The sequence below is a fragment of the Apis florea genome, unplaced genomic scaffold, assembly GCF_048593485.1.
Source record: "Apis florea isolate Af1SG1 unplaced genomic scaffold, ASM4859348v1 contig_3493_pilon, whole genome shotgun sequence".
NCBI classification, from domain to species: domain Eukaryota; kingdom Metazoa; phylum Arthropoda; class Insecta; order Hymenoptera; family Apidae; genus Apis; species Apis florea.
Window position 1 is genome coordinate 2,358,088 of NW_028256772.1, and position 20,852 is coordinate 2,378,939.

The 20,852-nt window shown below is 20.8% G+C and overlaps 4 protein-coding genes across 11 annotated transcripts; 3 read left to right on the forward strand and 1 right to left on the reverse strand.

Annotated features, from left to right (window-relative positions):
- The first annotated feature begins 255 nt into the window (after positions 1 to 255).
- Ptpmeg (protein tyrosine phosphatase Meg) lies at positions 256 to 6,731 on the forward strand. 5 transcript variants are annotated; one of them, XM_012486473.3, is made up of 17 exons: positions 256 to 385; positions 1,721 to 1,932; positions 2,001 to 2,129; positions 2,207 to 2,255; positions 2,334 to 2,501; positions 2,588 to 2,708; positions 2,813 to 2,900; positions 2,981 to 3,133; positions 3,206 to 3,438; positions 3,511 to 3,678; positions 3,748 to 3,925; positions 3,983 to 4,150; positions 4,229 to 4,404; positions 4,537 to 4,736; positions 5,193 to 5,536; positions 5,664 to 5,948; positions 6,042 to 6,731. In XM_012486473.3, exons 2-17 carry the CDS (start codon positions 1,783 to 1,785, stop codon positions 6,123 to 6,125), a joined length of 2,694 nt encoding a protein of 897 aa, XP_012341927.1. In that variant the 5' UTR covers positions 256 to 385; positions 1,721 to 1,782; the 3' UTR covers positions 6,126 to 6,731. The 5 variants fall into 5 exon arrangements, with proteins under 5 accessions (XP_012341927.1, XP_086769102.1, XP_003693524.1 ...); XM_086912976.1 differs by having other exon boundaries at positions 2,207 to 2,249; XM_003693476.4 differs by lacking the exon at positions 256 to 385 and adding an exon at positions 694 to 826.
- A 4,079-nt stretch (positions 6,732 to 10,810) lies between these two features.
- LOC100866492 (calpain-7) lies at positions 10,811 to 14,925 on the reverse strand. Its single transcript, XM_003693477.4, has 12 exons — positions 14,420 to 14,925; positions 14,161 to 14,324; positions 13,881 to 14,100; positions 13,483 to 13,805; positions 13,275 to 13,407; positions 12,961 to 13,151; positions 12,650 to 12,877; positions 12,196 to 12,440; positions 11,900 to 12,108; positions 11,619 to 11,827; positions 11,271 to 11,500; positions 10,811 to 11,208 (listed from the first exon to the last, which is right to left on the reverse strand). The coding sequence occupies exons 1-12, from the start codon at positions 14,601 to 14,603 to the stop codon at positions 11,064 to 11,066; spliced, it is 2,481 nt and encodes an 826-aa protein (XP_003693525.2). The 5' UTR covers positions 14,604 to 14,925; the 3' UTR covers positions 10,811 to 11,063.
- Positions 14,926 to 15,944: 1,019 nt separating this feature from the next.
- TfIIB (transcription factor IIB) lies at positions 15,945 to 19,421 on the forward strand. Of its 4 annotated transcripts, none has more exons than XM_086912978.1 (6): positions 15,945 to 16,134; positions 16,645 to 16,719; positions 17,248 to 17,358; positions 17,437 to 17,623; positions 17,704 to 18,174; positions 18,266 to 19,421. In XM_086912978.1, the coding sequence occupies exons 2-6, from the start codon at positions 16,703 to 16,705 to the stop codon at positions 18,425 to 18,427; spliced, it is 948 nt and encodes a 315-aa protein (XP_086769104.1). In that variant the 5' UTR covers positions 15,945 to 16,134; positions 16,645 to 16,702; the 3' UTR covers positions 18,428 to 19,421. The 4 variants fall into 4 exon arrangements, with proteins under 4 accessions (XP_086769104.1, XP_003693523.1, XP_012342004.2 ...); XM_003693475.4 differs by lacking the exon at positions 15,945 to 16,134 and adding an exon at positions 16,390 to 16,494; XM_012486550.3 differs by lacking the exon at positions 15,945 to 16,134 and having other exon boundaries at positions 16,497 to 16,719; positions 17,235 to 17,358.
- On the forward strand, positions 19,350 to 20,774 carry Sec8 (exocyst complex component secretory 8). Its single transcript, XM_012486480.3, has 4 exons — positions 19,350 to 19,899; positions 20,017 to 20,178; positions 20,257 to 20,426; positions 20,498 to 20,774. Exons 1-4 carry the CDS (start codon positions 19,843 to 19,845, stop codon positions 20,583 to 20,585), a joined length of 477 nt encoding a protein of 158 aa, XP_012341934.1. The 5' UTR covers positions 19,350 to 19,842; the 3' UTR covers positions 20,586 to 20,774.
- The last annotated feature ends 78 nt before the right edge of the window (positions 20,775 to 20,852 follow it).

Here is a 20,852-nt window from a genome sequence, read left to right on the forward strand (position 1 = left end):
TAATACAAAAATATTTTTATTTTTTAAGAAAAAATGTAAACTGGTATAATAATATGAAAGCAAAAATATTTTTAATATAGATGTATAAAGATTATTTTAATATAAATTATTTTTTTATGATAAGATGTTAAAATGTTATTTCATTATTTTTGGCATATATTAATCTATAAAAAATAAATGCATGATTATAAAAAAATATATTTAATGAAGAATCTTAAGTTTATTTAGTCTGTGACTAATAGTAATAAGTACATGCAGACATGTGTACAATAGTACATATAAAATACTTGAGTTTTATATCAAGGTGTCAAGTAATTTTATACTATAAATAAAACTTTGACTTCAATAAAATAATATTGTAGAAAATAATTAATTTGAAACAATGGTATAATTTATTATGATTATTTTTTTTTAATAATTATTATGATATTATAAAAAGCTATATGATTATAATTCATTGACATTATTGCTTGTTCATGTCGATTTATTAATGTTACCTTATATGTTATTGAGTGAGTGAAAAATATGCATGTGTTTTTTAACATAAATCTTACTGAAATGATTCAGTAAATAATATCATGTAATTACTATTGTGACTCATTTTAATTAAAATTACATTTACAAGTGTAATCGTATTAATATGTAGTTATAGAAAATAATGAAAAAAGTTCTAAGAAGAAAAAATTTCAGTGTAATTAGAGAGAATTATTTGTTCTTTAATGATTTATTGAATCTAATCTACAAAAATAATAATTATTATTAGTGGTTTTTCATCAAGTGTGTAAAAACACTTGTGAAAACCGAGATAGTATAACATATCATGAATGTAAGTATAGATTTTACAATGTTTGTTTAATATAATTTAATATAATCATAAGACAATTACTTTGATATATATAAATATCTATTTAGAACAATATATTTAGAATGTATACATATTAATATCAAAATTATTTGTAATTAAATTTCAGTAACTTTTCAGAGAAAATCTCAAATATTATCTCAAATATTTTAAATATTCATTACTCATTATCATTTGTAATATATAAAAAACATTTTAATGAATTCATTTTTCTGGAAATAAATATATACTTATTATAATTATTATAATAACTTATTATAATATTATAAAAATTCATTTATAAATATTTAAATATTTTTTAATTAAAATAATAATTAAAATACTTATATATTTTTATTAATTTTGCAAAAAAGAAAAAATATTTTAATGATTATTTTTTTAAAAGTTAGTGTTATATAGCTCTTAAATATATGATATTTAATAAATTCATTTGCTTCTTTTGCAAACTATTTTAAGAATGTCTTGTTCTATATTATTCTGGTATTTAGACATGCTTATATAACTGACATTAGATTACTGACTTGATGAAGTTATTTTCAATGACATCTCCTGAATGTAATTATTTTTAATAGTGTTTTATGATTAATCAGTCTATAACATTGTATAGGACTGATGTATTCAATATGATTATTTACCAAGATTGACAAGATAATTTTTAACATAACCTTATTATTACTAATAAATTAATCTTTTTCATATGTTAATCTTTAAAATAAATTTTTGTTTAATAAATTAATGAATAAAAATTATTAATGCTTTTTGAAATAATGCTTAATTTTTTATTTTTTTATTATTTTTAATGTAATTTAAATAATTTTTACTTTTATCTTACTTTTATATATATAATTTTTTATTTAGGTGAACAGTATAGCAGAGAGGTGGTATCGGGAAGGTGGTTGACACGCTTTCATATTTTTGAAATGATTGAAAGTGTATCACGTAGAGCGTTGAGTGGCTCCAGTGGGAGCTACCACGTTCGTGGAGCTGAATTAGCAAGAAATCGTAGATTAAAATCTCTATCTGCTACTGTTGTCTTTCTTGATGATACACAGCATACATTTCAACTAGATGTAAGTTTATTTTAAATAAAAATGATTTTTAGTATTATAATTAATATAAATATTTAAATATTTTTTAGAAAAGAGCAAAAGGTCAAACATTATTAGATTTAGTATTCCAACATTTAGAACTTGTTGAAAAAGATTATTTTGGTTTGCAATATGCTGAAAATGGAGTTGCAATATGTACATATTCTCCAGATGTAATGGTAAATCTTTTTATTGAATTTATTAAAATTTGAAAAAGTTTATAGTAATTAAATAATATTATAAATTTATTTTTTAGAGGTGGTTAGATCCTAGTAAACCAGTAAAAAAGCAGATAAGAAGTAAGGGTAAAGATCGTATTTAGACTTATTCACATAATTAAATACAAAAAATAAAAGATAATTTAATATCCTATATTGTTTCAGGTGGACAATTCTATTTTAGAGTTAAATTTTATGTATCTGACCCTAGCAAATTGCAAGAAGAATATACTAGATATCAATTTTATTTACAAATACGAAGAGATATTTTGCAAGGAAAACTTCAGTTATCACCAAGTACAGCATGTCTTATTGCTAGTTATACTGTTCAATGTGAGTATTGAGATAAATTTATATTTTATTTTAATCTAAAATAAGAATTTTTAGTTTATAATACTATATATTATATTTTTAATTAGCTGAGTTAGGTGATTATCATCCTGAGGAACATGGACCTGGATATCTTTCCAGATTGCAGTTAATACCTGGTCAAACTGAAGAAATGGAAAAAAAAATAGCTGAACTGCATAAACTTCATAAGTAGGTTGAAATTAGTAAAATTATTTTGTAATATTAATAATTTAAATTTTATAATATATTATAAATTTTATATAATTATATTAAAAATATTTCTATATTTTTAGAGGCCAATTACCGGCAGATGCAGAATTCAATTTTTTAGATCATGCAAAAAGATTAGATATGTATGGAGTAGAATTACATAAAGCTAGAGTATGTATTCATCTTTTAATTTTCTTTATAAATTTATCAAATATTTATTTTATTTTAATTCCTATTTTTTTCTTTTTTAGGATTCAACAAATAAAGAAATACAATTAGGAGTAACGTCTATAGGTTTAGTAGTATTCCAAAATGGAATAAAAATTAATGTGTTCTCATGGTCAAAAATAGTTAAAATATCATTTAAACGAAAACAATTTTTTATTCAACTAAGAAGGGAACAGGTATTCTAAACTTTTATAATAAAAAAGTAAAGTTTAAATTTCTTTAGGTTCTACAAAGCAATTCTATTGCAGTCAGAAAACTATGATACTTTATTAGGATTTAATATGCAAACGTATCGTAGTTCAAAAAATTTATGGAAAGCGTGTGTAGAACATCATACATTTTTTCGACTTCATAGTCCTAAAACAAGACCGAGACGTTTTCCACTTACTTTAAGTAGCAGATTTACGTATTCAGGACGTACAGAATTTCAAACAGTAGAAGATGGAAAACATAGAGCAAGAGTAGAAAGAACGTTTATACGGTAATATTAATTTATTTATTATTAATAATAATATTAATAATATAAATATAAATATTAATTTAAATTGTTTAGTTCTCCAAGTAAAAGATTAGTACATGGAGTAACATCAGCTCCGATTGAAGAGAAAGGAAAATTATCTTTACCTGCTGGAAGACCATCTAGACCATATGATAACAAAGTTCAGTCTCTTGGTGCTCGTGAACCTCGTCGAGCATGGGGTGAAGGGAATCCTAGCGATGAGTTCGTTGAAACTAATTTAATATTTTTATATTTTTATATTTAAAATCATTTTTATTTTTTATTTCATAGTGAAGGTGGTTTTTTGTCTCTCCGTGAAGAAATAACAAGTTCACATACACAAGGAAATGCATTTTCGCCCGTATTAGGTTCTAGAGTTTTAAGTTATGCTGATGATGATACAACTACTGAAAGAAACATTTATGATCTTCCTGCTTATAGTGAACCTACGAGTTCACCTGCTCCTCAGGTATTTATTTTTAATGTTTATAAATATTTTTTGAATATACAAATATGGATATTTTAGATAGTGGAAGATGGATTAGTTACAATATCTTTGACACCAGATGAACAAGGTCGTTTTGGATTTAATGTGAAAGGTGGTTTAGATCTTGATATGCCTATTTTAGTATCAAGAGTAGCTCCAAATACTCCTGCTGATCGTTGTTATCCAAAATTAAATGAAGGCGATCAGGTAATCGTTATATATTGTTAAAAACATATTTATTTTCAAATTAATCTAAAATTATTTACTATAAAAAAATTAAAATAGGTAGTATATATAAATGGAATTGATGTAAGTGGCTTATTACATGAACATGTAGTAAATTTAATTCGTCAATCTCGTGATTCGGGTTCTGGTGAATTGACGTTAACTGTTAGACCGAATGCGTTATATAATGCATTAGCTGGTACTGATGAAACATCTGAAGAAGAACCTCCATATAGGTATAGTTTATTTATAAATATTAAAAATAATATTTGATGTATTATTTGAAATATTATATATAAAACTATATAATATATAAATACTATATAAAACATAATATTTAATATTTTATTTTATCTTGAAATAATAAGGTATGTTCCGGATGCACCTCATGCAGCTATTGGATCAGATGCATTAGCTCAATCAATGTTGCTTCTTGCTGATGGTCTTGCAAGTGGTGCTCTAATCGCACAATATGAACAATTATATAGAAAAAATCCTGAACTTACATCTCTTGAATCTAAAAAACCTGAAAATCAGAATAAAAATCGATATCGAGATATTTCACCATGTAAGTATAAAAAAGAGAAGAAAAATTTAAGATATATAATGTCTCAAAAATGTTGGAACATCTATAAACTAGAGATTCTTCAAAGAGAAAATTCAACTAATATTTTCCTTTGCAAAAACTTATGACTTTGTTAATGTTATTAACAAAAATATTGGCTAATCTAGAGCGCGTAATCTACTCGAGCCGCGATAGTAGATAATAGAAAATATGTTGAAATACGAGATAATATATGGATATTTTATTAATAAAAAATTATATCGAATTATATATGAAATTATATTATTATCATGAAAAAAAAACGTTACAGAAGTTTTTATAAAAAAAAATGTTATTTGAAATTATCTCAAGAATCTTCAGTTTACGGATGTTTCAACATTTTTGGAATATTCTATATTATATTATTATACTGTATATTATTTTATCATATATATATTTCAAAAATAAAAAAATTTATAGATGATGTTACTCGAGTAATACTTTTGGGCTCTGCAAGTGGAGATTATATTAATGCTAACTATGTAAATATGGAAATACCAGGATCGGGTATTATTAACAGATATATTGCTACTCAAGGACCTTTGTCTTCAACTGTCGCTGATTTCTGGCAGATGGTTCTAGAAGCAGGCAGTACTCTCGTTGTAATGCTCACAACTTTAGTCGAACGTGGTCGAGCAAAATGTCATCAGTATTGGCCTGCTCTTAATGAAACGCTTACATTACGAAATCTTACACTCACGTCTACTGCTGAAAATGTTGAAGATACTTTTATATTTCGAGAATTCATACTTCGTGATATTAATGTATGAAGAAATAATCATATTTTATAATTATATTAATTATTATATTAATAATAATTAATATAATTATATTAATAATTATATTATGTATATAAAAAATTTCTAAATATTAATTAATTTTGTATTTTAGACTGGAGAAGAAAGAGATATAACTCACATGCAATATTGTAGTTGGCCAGATCATGGAGTTCCTAGTGATTGGCGACAATTTACAACATTTACTGAAAGAGTGCGGGCAGCTAGAACAGGAATAGTAGAACCTGCAGTTGTTCATTGTTCTGCTGGAATAGGTAGAACAGGTGTTTTAGTTTTAATGGAAACAGCACTGTGTCTTATTGAAGCAAATCAACCAGTATATCCATTAGATATTGTACGATCTATGAGAGATCAAAGAGCAATGATGATACAAAATGCTGTAAGTTAAAATTTATAAAATTACATGTTGAATTGAAATTTATATAAAAATAATAATTTTTATATTTTATGAAATAATATATTTATTTTTTAGAGTCAATATAGATTCGTATGTGAGGCAGTTCATAAAGCTTATAGCGAAGGAATAGCTAAACCTCTTCCCGAATTTAGCAGGTGAAAGTAACAAAAGTTTAGAAACATTGTAATTATCATTTTTCTATTTCATCAAACATCAAATCATTAGAGAATAATTTTATACTTTGACAATAATATATACATATATTATTCATTAAAAAAAGAAAAATAGAAAAGATTAACAATATTTTAAGTAGGTATTTTTTATTCGTTTGCAAATATATTTTTTATCTAAAAATTTAATTATCTAAAAAATAACGTTTCACACCTTAAAGCTTATTCTATCTATTCTTAATTGTTATGCTAATATTTATAAATTATAAAATTTTGATTATAAAATTAAATTTATTAATTTATATTTAGATTAAAAAAAATATAAATTTCAAAGTATTATTTAAAATAATTATCTATATTATAGTTTATTTTTATTATATTATTTTATTTTATTCTTATTATTAATTTTTACTTTATATATATAAAGATATGATGTATGAAAAGCAGAGGTATGAAAAGTTAAATTTTAGGCAATACTATACTTTTAAAAATTATAGAATTTAATTTTTTTATACAAATCTAAGATTTAATTTTTTAAATTATTATTCGTAACAGAATAATAGTATAATAAATATAATCTTTATATAAAAATTAACACAACGCCTTAGAATTTATAAATGTTATCACTATGTTAGCAGAAAATTTAAAAATAATGTGGTTTGCCAATATAAAAAAATTGCCTTGAAGATTAATCGTGAAATATTACGTTAAATATATAAGCTAATAATCATCAAATTCATCAATCAATCTAAGAGTGCCACAGAATATGATTGGATTATAAAGCAAAGCTGTAGAATAATTTATAAATCTTCAAATATTTTGAACAATTTTGGAATAAAAAAAATATTGAAAATAATAGTAAGTAAAATAATTAGAAATAATCTTTTGTTTTTCAAAGAAATGCTCGAACATATACTGTTTTTTATTTATTAAAAATGTATTTATATTGTATAAAACAAAATTTTATCTTTTAATTTAATCTTTAATTAAAAATAATATTTTTCTTATAACTGATGTAATAATTTCTAGTATCACTTATATAATGTATGGTTTAGTTATTATTTTAAAAAAATAACAAATAACATTCGAAACATCAATTTTTTTTTTTATTCGTTTTATAAAAGAAATGTAAGTTTAAACTTGCATGATAAAAAAAAAATACATTAGTATTCTAATATTAAATAAGGATATTTTACAATAAAATTGATAAATAAATTCGGAATTATGAAAAATTTAATACATATTCATAAATATGAAGATATTATAACATCATCATATATATGCAGTTTCAAAAATTATTGTATTAATTTCATAAACACCTTATAAATTTTTTTTTTTTACTCCATTTTTAATTTCTTTATAATATTGAAGAACTAATATTGTTATATATTAGTTTACTTCAAATTAGAACTTATTTTTATATTATAATTAACTCAAAAATTTCTTTAGATGTAGATCATTTATGTGATTACAGTATAAAATCATTGCATTTAATCATACTAAAACGGCATTGGATCAGCATATTCATCTAATTCATTGCAAGATATCTGTATAGCAACTTTAATTGTTTATATGGAAGACATAATATATATTTTATAATAAGATAAAATAAAAATATATTGTCACCGTGCAAGCAAATAATCATGTTTTGATTGATAAAACATTCAAATTGTTAATGAAACAAAACAATACAATATCATTGCTGTTCATATTAAATAAATACATTTTTTTTAATATAATATTTTTAACTTAACATATAATAAATGTAAATATGCTTATCCCATGCCAGTTATCAAGTCCATCTTTTATATTCACATTTTTGCAATTTGCATAATATAGATACAGATCTCCAATATAAAACAAAAAATAAACCAATGTAATATTAATCAAAATATTATTATAATAAGTATGTTGAAAAATATTTCGTCCTGAAAACAATTTTATTCAAGAATTATCAATATTCTTTAGAATTTTTTAGCATTGTTAACAAAACATACTATTTTTATAATCGTATTATGTGTTCTACTTTCCGCCCATTTTTATAACATTAAAATACTTTTATGTTTTGTATATAAATATACAGTAATCAAATTATTTTTTACTTATAAAAATAAACTTTAGATAACGTAAATTAAAATATTAAATATAAAATATATGTACGGTCTATAAAATAATTGTATACAATTATAAAATAGTACATATGCAAAAAAAAAATAAGGTCATCTAAATTTAAAAAAAAAATTTGCATTATTTAATATAAAATATTTCTATAAAAACAAAAAATTGAACTGAACAATGCAAAGTGCATTAAGTGTTTATGTGTACAGTAAAATATATTATATTAAAGATGAAATATTATAATATATTATTATCATTTATTATTATTTTTAATTCATTAATATAATTTTCTTTTAAGTATTGATAAATCATCAATCTGTAAATAGAATTGATTAGGAAATTATTTTTAAGATGTATGTTTTTGTGCTCTTAATTTGTATAAAAATTCATAATTAAACGAGGCTAAAAAAATAAACATCAAATTTATCATTATTTTATAAGCAAGACTGGATTATAAAAGATGGTTATTTTATTAATAAATATTTTTTGTAATGAACTATTAAGATTGGATGAATCTATTGAGCATATCATAACTATAAGCATAGCATCAAAAGCACAATATCATTTTAATATCTTTTATATTATTAATAATTCAAATTATTGACAATAGTGCCTTGTATGTGTGCATCTAAATTATAATTAAAAACTAATAACTATTATTTTATGACAATTCCATACACACACACACACATATAAATTTCTTTTTATTTTATAATTCCATTTCAAATTTATCATATTATGTTTTCTTATATAATTGTTCATGACTTTTTTATAATTTATCTGTCATCTATTATTATATTTATGTAAATATATATTTACATTTTATTCAACTTCTTGTTTTGTTTTGTTTATCATGATTTTATATAAATTACTAATTATTTATTTATAATTTTAATTATGTTAATAAAATAATATTAATAATAATTACATTCAATAAACTGTTCAGACAGATATTAAAAAACTATGTTATTTTTATTTCAATATAAATCAATATTAAAATCAAAATAAACATTAAATATAATAACATATATAAATTAATTGTATTGCATTTTTGTTATTAATTAACTAAATAACATCAAAATCTTAATAGTATCAAATATTTTATACAAATTACATTTGAGAAAAATGTATATTTAAAAAATTCAAAAATAATATTTTAGAATGATTTTTATTTACTGATTATGTACGAAATACACTAACTTTTACAAAATATAAAAATTTTGATGTATTTTCTTATGTTATTTATAATTTTTAGATAAAATAATAGTAATATACATTTTATACATGTAATTATTGTATTAAGAGATTGCATTTTTAGTGAATATTAGAAATGATATTCGTTTAACATATAGATGGAAAATATTTTCTATTATGTTCTATTATATAAGAAGAGTACAAAAAATCATTATATAATTAATTAAGATAATTAAGAATTATATTTATGAAAATTTATTTGTGTACAATTGTGCCAAATTGACATCAGATATTTAATTATAAATAAAATTCCATTTTCATAATTCAGATAGTATTTAGTTATTTAGTTTGATTAAAAATTTATATTTTCAAATATGAAATAAAGATGTTTTTATAATATAATTTACCATTTGATATTCTCTATGCAATTTTTTTTTTAAATTTGTCTTTTATTTTAGTAAAATTATTTGAAATATTAAATAATTTCTGAATTTCGATTTAAAGCTTCATATTTAAAAAATCTTTTTTTCCATAATGCTTTAATTAGTAATAAAAATATATATAATGGTTTTTAATATCAGAATTTATTCATTTAAAAATTGTTTGTTTAAAAATATTAATTATTAAATAATTGATAATTTTGGAGCATTATATAGCTAATTTTATTCTTTTAAGACTTTTTTTAGTTTGTGTATTATATTATTAATGTTAACTAAATAATCTTTCATGTATTAAAGACACACTATTAAAATGTTCTTATTGATGCTACGATTAAAATTTTTAAAAAGAATCGTTTTTATGAATATTTGAAATTCATTGTGCTTTCATATGCTTTCTTGTATATTGATAGTGAAATATTCTTTTGTAATCGAAATTTATTTAATTGCTAAATTATTTAAATAATTAAGTTTTATAAACATAGTTTAATATATTCAAGAAATTCATTATTAAGTATTGAAAGTAATTATAAATTAAAAAAGTATACTATTTTTCTAATTTCACTGATTTTTGAATGTATAAGATATGATACTTTCAATATCATTACTTTGATCATTAATTGGTAATTTCGAATTTGTTTTATATTATTTCATTTCGCATTCCATAAATCCAAAGAATGTCCAAACTTTCTAGGAATAAATCTAAATAAAATAAGTTATATAGAACTTCAAAACTTTAACATATAAATTTTAAATAAATAAATTCTGACATTAAGTATATATCCACAAAAAGTATTATATTTATGTTAAATATTATATTTAATATTAATATTATATAATAATATTAATTAGATTATAAAAAATAAAATAGTATCCTAAATCGAAGTTTAATTAAATATTAATTTAAGCATAAATAATTTCTATGTAATGTATATTATTCATATTTAATAAATAATTTATACATAAATAATTTATACATAATAATAAATATAAATATTTTGTAATTTTTTTTTTCAAGAAAATATTACTGATTTATTACTTGATCTTGAAAAATTTTATATAGCATTAAATGAAAAATTCACTAATATTTTCATTCTAATGTACATAAATTAATTATTAAATATATCAATTATATTAAAATCTTTTTTTAAATAAAATTTGTATTCGCGTTAATTTTTTCATTGAAGTGGTTGAAGTTGTAATTTACAAAATGATTTACATATTAAGAAGAAATGTCCTTCTTGTCCAGGAACATATGTTGATGGAATAATATGATATGTACCTGCTGGTACTTCTTCTAATTCAAGATATACAAATCCCGATCTATAAATCAAATTAAAAATTAATAAATATTCCATATAATTATATATATTATTTTATAATACCTGAATGGACCAGAGCTTTTCATTTTAAATGCAGTAGTTACATCAGAATCATTTAGTACAACTGTTAAAATATCAAATCCTATTTGATATTGTTTAGGTCCCTTTAATATAATTAGCAAATAGTTATTATTATTTGAACTTTCTAAGATCAACTGATAACGTGGATTATTTTGGTATGTTAAATGATTGCTACATCCTCCAGCTGTAATATCTTTCCATTGGCCAGTAAGCTGATCAAATTATAAATATAATAATATAATTATAAATATAATATTAAATATTATATATAAATTTTAAATATATTTATATAAAAATTAAGAAAATATATTTTTTATAAGAAAAATATACCTCTTTTTCATATTTATAAAAATTTGGTATTTTTTTTAATGAAAATTCACAAGATCCATAAGCACGTAAGGTATAATATATTGTATTTGTTTTTTCATATTGTGATATGACTAAAGTATATCGAGTATCAACTTGAGTGTCTAACTTTATCTTACAAAGATAGTGTGGACTATTTATTCTTACACCATCAATATATGGTGGTGGATCATCTATATAATGGAATATTTACAGTTACATTTAAAACAAATATAAAAAAATTATAATTAAATTATTTTACTCACGAGGATAATATACTCTTTTTCCATCGTTTTTATAAACTAATACTGTTATATATTCTTGATTTTGTCTAAAATCTGCTATATCTGTAATATGTCTTGTAAGAAGAATCCATATTGCTCCTTTAACATTATTTTTTATTTCCAGTAAAAATTGAGGATTATCTCCAATATTATATGCATCTTTTACTGGTCCTATTCCTGCATTCCACATTCTATGATAAAATATATTTATAAAAAATATATTTTTGTATATCATTTCTCAAGTGATAAGATTTAAATAAACTAATTTAACAACTTACTGATGAATGCAATAAGTATAATTAAATAAACCTGGATTCCAGTTTAAATAAAAAACATCGAAAAATCGACATATACTATCATAATCAATCCAAAAAACTCCATTATCAAACTGAGATGCAGAATCTGGATCATAGTTTAAAGCTTCTTTTAATTCATTAGTCCAATGTATTGTGTCAAGTTCAGAATAATTTCCTTTCCATCGTAAATGGGACCAAGGATTTTTTAGTTGCAATAATCTTTCTTCCTATAAAGATAAATTTACATTTATAAATTTACTTGTGAAATCATTTTCAAAATCAAAAATAAAGTATTGAAGGAAAAAATGTAAAACTTTTTTCTTATTTTTTTGTAAAATCATCCTTTGTTTAATTCTATTATTAGTAATTACTTCATCCTATATATATATTGTGTGTATATTTTAAATTACTTAATCATTTTTAAATCAATAATTACATTTATTTTTCTGACATCAAGAACAGCATAGGCATGAGTAGGTACAAGACCCGTTCTATCAGCTTCCAAATCAGATAATTCTCCAGTAGCAACTGTAACTAGTACATCTCCTTTATGTAAACGCGTTAATAAAACATTAAATAGATTATCTTTATTAAAATCAAGCTCATTAGGTCTTATAGCCCATCTTTCTGGTATCCAACCAGTTAAAGCATGTAAATCTATATTCTGGATAAAAATGTATCGCTATGAAATAATAATTTAAATTTTATATTTATCATTTTTATAATTATTTATAAAAATAAACTTACACTATTTGAACCAGGAAAATCATAACCACCCATTACTTTCATATATGCTTTCTCAAGTAATGAAATCCACAACTCACCATGATTGCTAGAGTAGGAACAAAGTAATTGGTTGTATCGACTTACAGGCAATAAGTCATCTATTATAATTTTTCGAGGAACACCATTAATGTGTAGTTTCACCATGTATTTTCCTAATATAAAATACTCGCAATTTAATTTTCATTGAAGTAAAATTCTAGGAAAATTAAAAACTGCTGATTCTTACAACTTAAAAAAAAAATTCGTAAGTTGTACAGCAAAATATAAATTCTTACCAAATGGATTATATATTGGTTCTTTATTTTTATTTTTTGGATAAATAATAGATGTAATAAGTCTACGTCCAAATCTTTTTTCATATTGAGCGCTAACTGCAAGGGAAGCAACAAAAGAACAATCAGAAACAACCTAAAATTAAATATTAATCAATTAAATTCCAATATTCAAAAATCATTAATATAAAAATCATTGCTATTGACTAACCGTCTGTCTTATACTGTAATAATCAACATGTGATGTTTTAAGCATTTTTGGATCAGAAAATAATTCTTCTGGTCGACACCATTTTGCAAAGTCAGGTTTTTGTTTTGGTGCTAATGCTAACAAACCATCTTTATCAGTAAATGGAATAGCATACTGAAACTTTTCTGTAAGATCAATACTCATGAAAGGTACAAATTCATGATCATTAATATGGGAACTATGAAGCAAAACTCTCTTTTCTTCTTCTGTATAATTAGTACTACCACCGCTTACTTTTAAATGTATACTACTTCCACGATGTAGTGATGGACGAATTTGTTTTCCTAAACATTAAATATAAATGAAATCCTATATATATATATATATTCATATTGAAATAACATTAAAGAGAAAATTACCTGTATTACTAGAATTTATAGCAGATGTTGTCATAATTGTAGGTAGTGTTTTTTCTTCATCTTCATCTAGACTTGTTTCTGGTACAGAAGGTAATTTAGAAAGAGTTTTAAGAATATCATTATTGTCTATAGATTTTAAACCTTTTAAAGATTCTGCTCTATCAAGGGCAAGTTTTATAAGATCTGTTAATTTAACCTTTGCTTCTGCATCAATAATTTTCTGTAAATATAATATTAATAAGTTTTATAAGTTTAAATAATAAAAAATGATATTATTTACCATACTAAGTCCAAATTCAGCAGCATCTGTATATAATTTTACAGCAATATTTTTTAAACCAGCTTCATCTGCATCTTGTGCTTGATTCATAAGAAATTTAAATTTTTGTAATTTTGATTGATCTATAGATTGTGCTTTATGATGCTTTTGTTCTTCTTCATTAACTATATGTAGTAATTTACATATTAATTTTTATTTATTTAACTTTAAATCTTTTTTTAAGTTTTTATAATATCACAAACTAATATGAAATACTCACTAAGGCTTTCTATAGTTAATATTCTTTCCCGATATTCAGAAAGTTTTTGAACATATATGGAATCTTGTAATTCTGAAAGATACTTTACAGCCATATTATAATAATATAAAGCTTGTTTATATTGATTTTTACTATCAAATTGTACTGCTTTCTTTGCTGCATTTTGTGCATCTTCCAATGTCATTTTTTTTTAATTTTATTACAACTAAAATATATTGCAATTTCTGATTTTTATCTTATAAATAGCTTAATTCATTTATATAATTAATTGTATCAATTAATTTTCATATGAAATTTTTTTACACGATCATTTATCATTATTAAATATTACTTTAATTAATTATATTGATTTTATTCATTTAATATATCAAATTTATAGTTCACATATACATTTACATTAAATAATATCATTTTCAAAATATACGCATACGTGATTTAATTATTACTTTATCTTCAATACAATATAAATTAACATTGTAGGTTAAATATCACAAAATAAATTTCTTGATTAAAGTTAAGTATATTGATTACAAATTAATATAAATACGAATAAAACGTTTTTTATTATTACGGAAAAGATTAATAATTAAAAATATATAATAAATTAAAAAAATTTAGTATATATATATTATATATATATATATATATATATATATTATAAAAAGATATTAAAATTTCTTAACTTTTCTTAATTTATAAATTTTGATATACATAATCTAGAAATGATTATTTTTGATATCTAATTCTTGAAATCTAATAATTTAAAAATTATTTATATATAAAATTGAGAATAAAATTATTTTAAATAATTTTTGTAAATTAGACGATATTATGTTAAATTTTTATCCAATCAAATTGGACGATTAAAGTACCAGCATGCGCCAAATTCAAATTAATTTTCAATAAAAAAAATTCTATGATGCCATGTTGATTTTTTATTCCAACTAATTGGATAATTAAAGTATCAATATACGCCAAATTCAAATTGCTTATTGCATAAAGAATAATTATATCATGATTTGTATTTAACTCAATATTTCTTTATATAATATTTCCATAATATTTCTTTATATAAAGGATTAAAAATTAAAATTTGATTTAATTCAAACTTAATAATTGTAATATAACTGTATAAAAGATAAATACAATATCATGATGATAATTTTACATATTATTTGTAAAATTATTTATAATAATACATTTTTCATCAAATAAATAATTATAAATTATAATTGTATCATATGAAATTCTGAAACTTAATTTAAATTTAATAATGTTTTTATCATTTAGATGATAGGATAGAAATCCAATATTAAAAATTAAAATTCTTTTAAATTACTTTCGAAAATTAAAACGATTAACGTTTATATTAAAATCTATTATAGAAAAATATAAAAGTATTATACAATGTATTATAATATATTTATTATTAAACTTACCATTTTTTAAATATTATTATAAACATTTATATTTTTATATATATTATTTTTTAACACAATTTAGTGTCTACAAATAAATTTTTTTTAGTAACTTTTTCTATCAATTTTCTTTCCTATATATTTGTTTACTTTTTTCACTTAAAAATCATTTTTTTTTTCATTTGTATTACTTATGATTTAATTATCTATTTTTAAAAGCTTATAGTTTTCTTTATAAAATAATTTAAATTTAATATATATAATATATAAATATTTATAATATTTACTTGAACAAATGTAAATATTTTAAATATAAAAATCATAACCTTAAGTGTATTCAATATTTTCATAATCTTTTAATCATTTTTAACATTTATATTCATTTATTACAATTATAATATATATATTTTTATAATATTTATATATAATTATTAAAAATAAAATATATATTTAAATTTATTTCTTTAAAAAAACATTAATTATATATAAAATATTCTGTTTTTATATTTACCGCAATGCTAAAATAAGATTCCCGATATTAACAAAGACGGTGCTGCCAAATTTAACAATCAGCCTGTACTTAAAGTAGATAGTGATCGCATCTAAATATTATCTTTACATTATAAATAATCAAATATTTTTTTTTTAACTTAATATGTATGATATTTATATTTAATTTTAATTTCTTTATCTTATTATTAATACAATTATTATTATATTATATAATTAATTTAATAGAATCAATTTTGAAAATAATTATTGTATGTTGTCCTTTATACTTCATATATACATGTATGAATATTACAGAGGTATTAAGAATCTACATTGACTTACGCGGCAGAGTGGAAAAACACGAATCCAAAATATGGCAAGTTCGTCAAGGTAAATTTTGAGAAAATTTTATTTGTTTGATTGATATTGATAGCATTAATTATAATGTTTTATTTTATAGATTATTATTATTTAAAATTAAATTTAATTAATTTAAAATTATTATGTTATGATTATAAAATTTGACAATATTATTTATTTATTCTCTATATATTATATTAATAAATTATATTTTAGAATATAATATATTATTCTATTTTCTTTATATTTTTATATCATTTACTTTTTAAATGAATAATTGAATAAATTTCAGTGTTTTACATTGTATATGAATATATTAAATAAAAATAAAACATTTTTATCTTTTAAATATTTTTTTTAATATAAGCATTATTATAAATGAATATTTATTATAAATGAATTATTATAAATGAATATCATTAATTATTACATATTTTTATAATTATCAATATAAATAATTAGTATAAATATAATAAAATAAATATATCAATAATATTTACATATATATGCATGTATACATTAATATTTGGTACATATTTTCTTAGTTCTTTTTTGCAGACATGAAACAAACAAAGTTTGTTGTTATGCACATCCAGACGCACCTCTTATTGAAGATTATAGAGCTGGAGATCAAATTTGTTCAGAATGTGGATTAGTTGTAGGAGATAGGTAAATAAATACATAATTTAAAAATAATATTTATTCAGTAATATAAATTCAAATTAATTTTTTTTTTATTATATATAGAGTAATAGATGTTGGTTCAGAATGGAGAACATTTAGCAATGAAAAAGCTGGAGTTGATCCATCACGTGTTGGTGGTCCAGAAAATCCTCTTCTTAATGGTTCAGATTTATCTACAATGATTGGCCCTGGAACTGGTGCAGCATCATTTGATGCTTTTGGTGCTTCAAAATATCAAAATAGACGTACAGTAAATATTATTATACTATATTTATATGCTATAATATAATATATTTTTTTCTTTTCAGTTAATGAATTGTGTTGTTTTAGATGAGCAGTTCTGACAGAGCATTAATCAATGCATTTCGTGAAATCAATGGAATGGCTGATCGTATTAATTTGCCTAAAACTATTGTAGACAGAGCAAATAATTTATTTAAACAAGTACATGACGGTAAAAATTTAAAAGGACGTGCAAATGATGCAATTGCTTCTGCCTGTTTATATATTGCTTGTAGACAAGAAGGTGTACCTCGTACTTTTAAAGAAATTTGTGCAGTTAGCAAGATAAGTAAAAAGGAAATAGGAAGATGTTTTAAATTGATTCTAAAAGCACTTGAAACTAGTGTAGATCTCATCACCACAGGAGACTTTATGTCAAGATTTTGTTCTAATCTTGGACTTCCAAACATGGTACAAAGGGCTGCTACACACATTGCAAGAAAGGCTGTGGAAATTGATATTGTACCTGGAAGATCACCAATTTCAGTAGCTGCTGCTGCAATCTATATGGCATCACAAGTACGTAATATATTTTCTTTTATATTATATTTTTATAATCTTAACAAATTAAAAAATAAAATCCTCACAAATTTTGTTATTTTTTGTTTAGGCATCAGAAGATAAACGATCACAAAAAGAAATTGGTGATATTGCTGGTGTAGCTGATGTTACAATCAGACAATCATATAAATTAATGTATCCTCATGCAGGAAAATTATTTCCAGAAGATTTCAGATTTGCAACACCTATTGATCAATTACCACAAATGTAAATTTAACATGAAACTTTCATGTTAAATTGTATATTTTACCATGTTGAAACAATAGTTTCGTTTTTTAAATAATCATTTTTAAATAATTTAAAAACTTTATTTACAATATACATTCCTTAATGATCTTTAAAACATTGATCTATTTTAATTTATTATATTTTTTTTTCTTGAATTTTGTTCTTGCAAAGTTATATTGTCTAAAAGTAATATCTGCAATAATAATTTTTATAATTTATTTGATATGGATAATAAAACGTTTAATTCATCAATAAAATATTTATATTCTAATTTACATGTTTCAACATGTTAAAATTGAAAAAATTGATAAAAAAATTTTTTAAAAATTAAAAAATTTTAAAACAAAAGATTTATGTTTGATACCAAAAAATATATTAATTCTGAAGCTTTTTATAAGCAAACTACAAATTAAGTTGAGAATATAAAAAGAACATTTTTATATTTAAATTTTGTTTAAACATTGCAACAAAATAATTTTTTCTATATTTTATTTGCCATATAAAAATAATGGAAATTAAATATAATATACAATAAGCAATTTGAAAGTACCACACAATATAATTATATGATACATTCTGTGATACTTTTATTAAATATTGTAAGTCAAAAAATTATTGACTAATGGATTCGACGAAATTGAAAATTCGTCAAAAGACAATAGCCTTTCTTACAGGAAACATGTGTATATATTTTATTTTCGACTTAAAATTTATATAAGATAATAAATAAGGATATCTAAAAAAGATTTTTATTTTTAAAATTAAAAAATCACAATTTTATATATTTTGTAATTCATATAATTGGAATTACATATGTCATTGTTTATAATAGACATTAAAATTTTGAATATTAATGATCTTTTTTTTTTTCATTGCAAAATTCAATTATTTTTATTTTGAAATATAGAATATGTATATATATTAAGTTGTAATGTAACATTATATATCAATAAAGAGAATTGTTATGATTATTAAAATGAATTGATTTATTAATATCTTTATTATTGCAAAATATGATTTAAAAACATGAATATATATTTATATGTTCATATATAGAATCTTTAAATAGCTATTTGTCACTTTGTCAGTTATCATGTGATCTAATACCATTCTCAAAACTTATATTGTATAATAAAACATATAATAATTAAATTTTATTATGTAAATAATTATTATTTAATACTTTTACTTTTTAAAAATATCTTCAAAAAATTTTGTTTTTAAAATATTATGAATTACGCAATTTAAAAATAATATAAAGTAATATAACCTATATAATATTTTAATTTTACATATATACAATAATATAAATTTTAGTTACTATTTTAATTACAAAAAAAAGATTAATTCAAAATTTGAAGTTTTTAAAATTTTTATTAATAAAAATTATTAATAAAAATGAATTCAATACCACCTACTAAACCTCCAAGAGGTATTAAACCAACTAAAGAAACAGTAAGTTTATTAATTTTTCATTTATTTAATTATTATTATTTAATTATTATAATACTATAATTTTCTTAAAATTCCAGTTTTAATTCAATTTTATTTTAATTATATGTTTTTTTACAGAGTGGTTTATTAATTTCTGTAATTCGAGCATTATCAGCAAGTGAAACTAATGAACAACGAGAAATAGAAAAGGCTAAACTTGAAAAAGAATATAAAAAGAGTGATCAGAGACTTGATGAATTAGTATCATTACATGATCAGGATCTTACAGAAGTTATGCAAGTAAATATATAATTTAAATTAATATATAATTTAAAATAATAATTATATTGATAATATTTTCATCATTTTCTAATATAGATATTTAGTGCTTTGTCAGAGAAAGTAACAGCATCTCGGGAAAAAATTCATGCTGTTAAAGAAAATTTGAATGCTTGCAAACAATTATTAAGGTGTAAACGAGAAGAATTGTTAAATTTATGGCTTGAAGGAATTGAACATAAGCATGTTCTGCATCTTTTAAAAGATGTGTAAGTATTTCAAATTAATTAAAAAAATACTAAAAAAATAATTTTTTATTGTTTTTTTTTTAAATTTCTAGGACTCCTGATTCTTGCACCAAAATGTTACCTTTAACGGAAACAGATACATTATCAGTATCTACATCATATAATACAACATTAGATTGATAATTACTGTATTTATTTCTATATAATCATAAATTAGTTATAATTTAATTATTTTATATTTATAAAAAAACAAAATATAAAATTTAAATCTTAAATTATGGATTTATATTATGTAAAATATTAGTTTTTATGCTTGATATAATATTTTTTTTATAATAATAATAAAAATATATACATAATTTTATAAAATAGAATTTCATATTTGCCGCCAAAGAATTGATTTAAAAGTTACTAGCTTAACTAATTTAATTAATAATTATTAAATTT

Bases quoted from the DNA above. Each gene is read 5' to 3' on its own strand.
- LOC100866492 (XM_003693477.4), bottom strand. From the start codon at position 14,603: ATGACATTGGAAGATGCACAAAATGCAGCAAAGAAAGCAGTACAATTT. The intron at 13,152-13,274 runs GTAAGAATTTAT...ATTTTATATTAG, and splicing joins ACCAATATATAATCCATTTG to GAAAATACATGGTGAAACTA. The intron at 11,828-11,899 runs GTGAGTAAAATA...TCCATTATATAG, and splicing joins AAAAAGAGTATATTATCCTC to ATGATCCACCACCATATATT.
- Ptpmeg (XM_012486471.3), top strand. From the start codon at position 1,387: ATGAAGTTATTTTCAATGACATCTCCTGAAT. The intron at 2,256-2,333 runs GTAAAGATCGTA...ATATTGTTTCAG, and splicing joins AAAGCAGATAAGAAGTAAGG to GTGGACAATTCTATTTTAGA. The intron at 5,949-6,041 runs GTAAGTTAAAAT...TTTATTTTTTAG, and splicing joins CAATGATGATACAAAATGCT to AGTCAATATAGATTCGTATG.
- TfIIB (XM_012486550.3), top strand. From the start codon at position 16,497: ATGATATTTATATTTAATTTTAATTTCTTTATCTTATTATTAATACAA. The intron at 17,359-17,436 runs GTAAATAAATAC...TATTATATATAG, and splicing joins GGATTAGTTGTAGGAGATAG to AGTAATAGATGTTGGTTCAG. The intron at 18,175-18,265 runs GTACGTAATATA...TTTTTTGTTTAG, and splicing joins CAATCTATATGGCATCACAA to GCATCAGAAGATAAACGATC.
- Sec8 (XM_012486480.3), top strand. From the start codon at position 19,843: ATGAATTCAATACCACCTACTAAACCTCCAAGAGGTATTAAACCAACT. The intron at 19,900-20,016 runs GTAAGTTTATTA...GTTTTTTTACAG, and splicing joins TTAAACCAACTAAAGAAACA to AGTGGTTTATTAATTTCTGT. The intron at 20,179-20,256 runs GTAAATATATAA...TTTCTAATATAG, and splicing joins ATCTTACAGAAGTTATGCAA to ATATTTAGTGCTTTGTCAGA.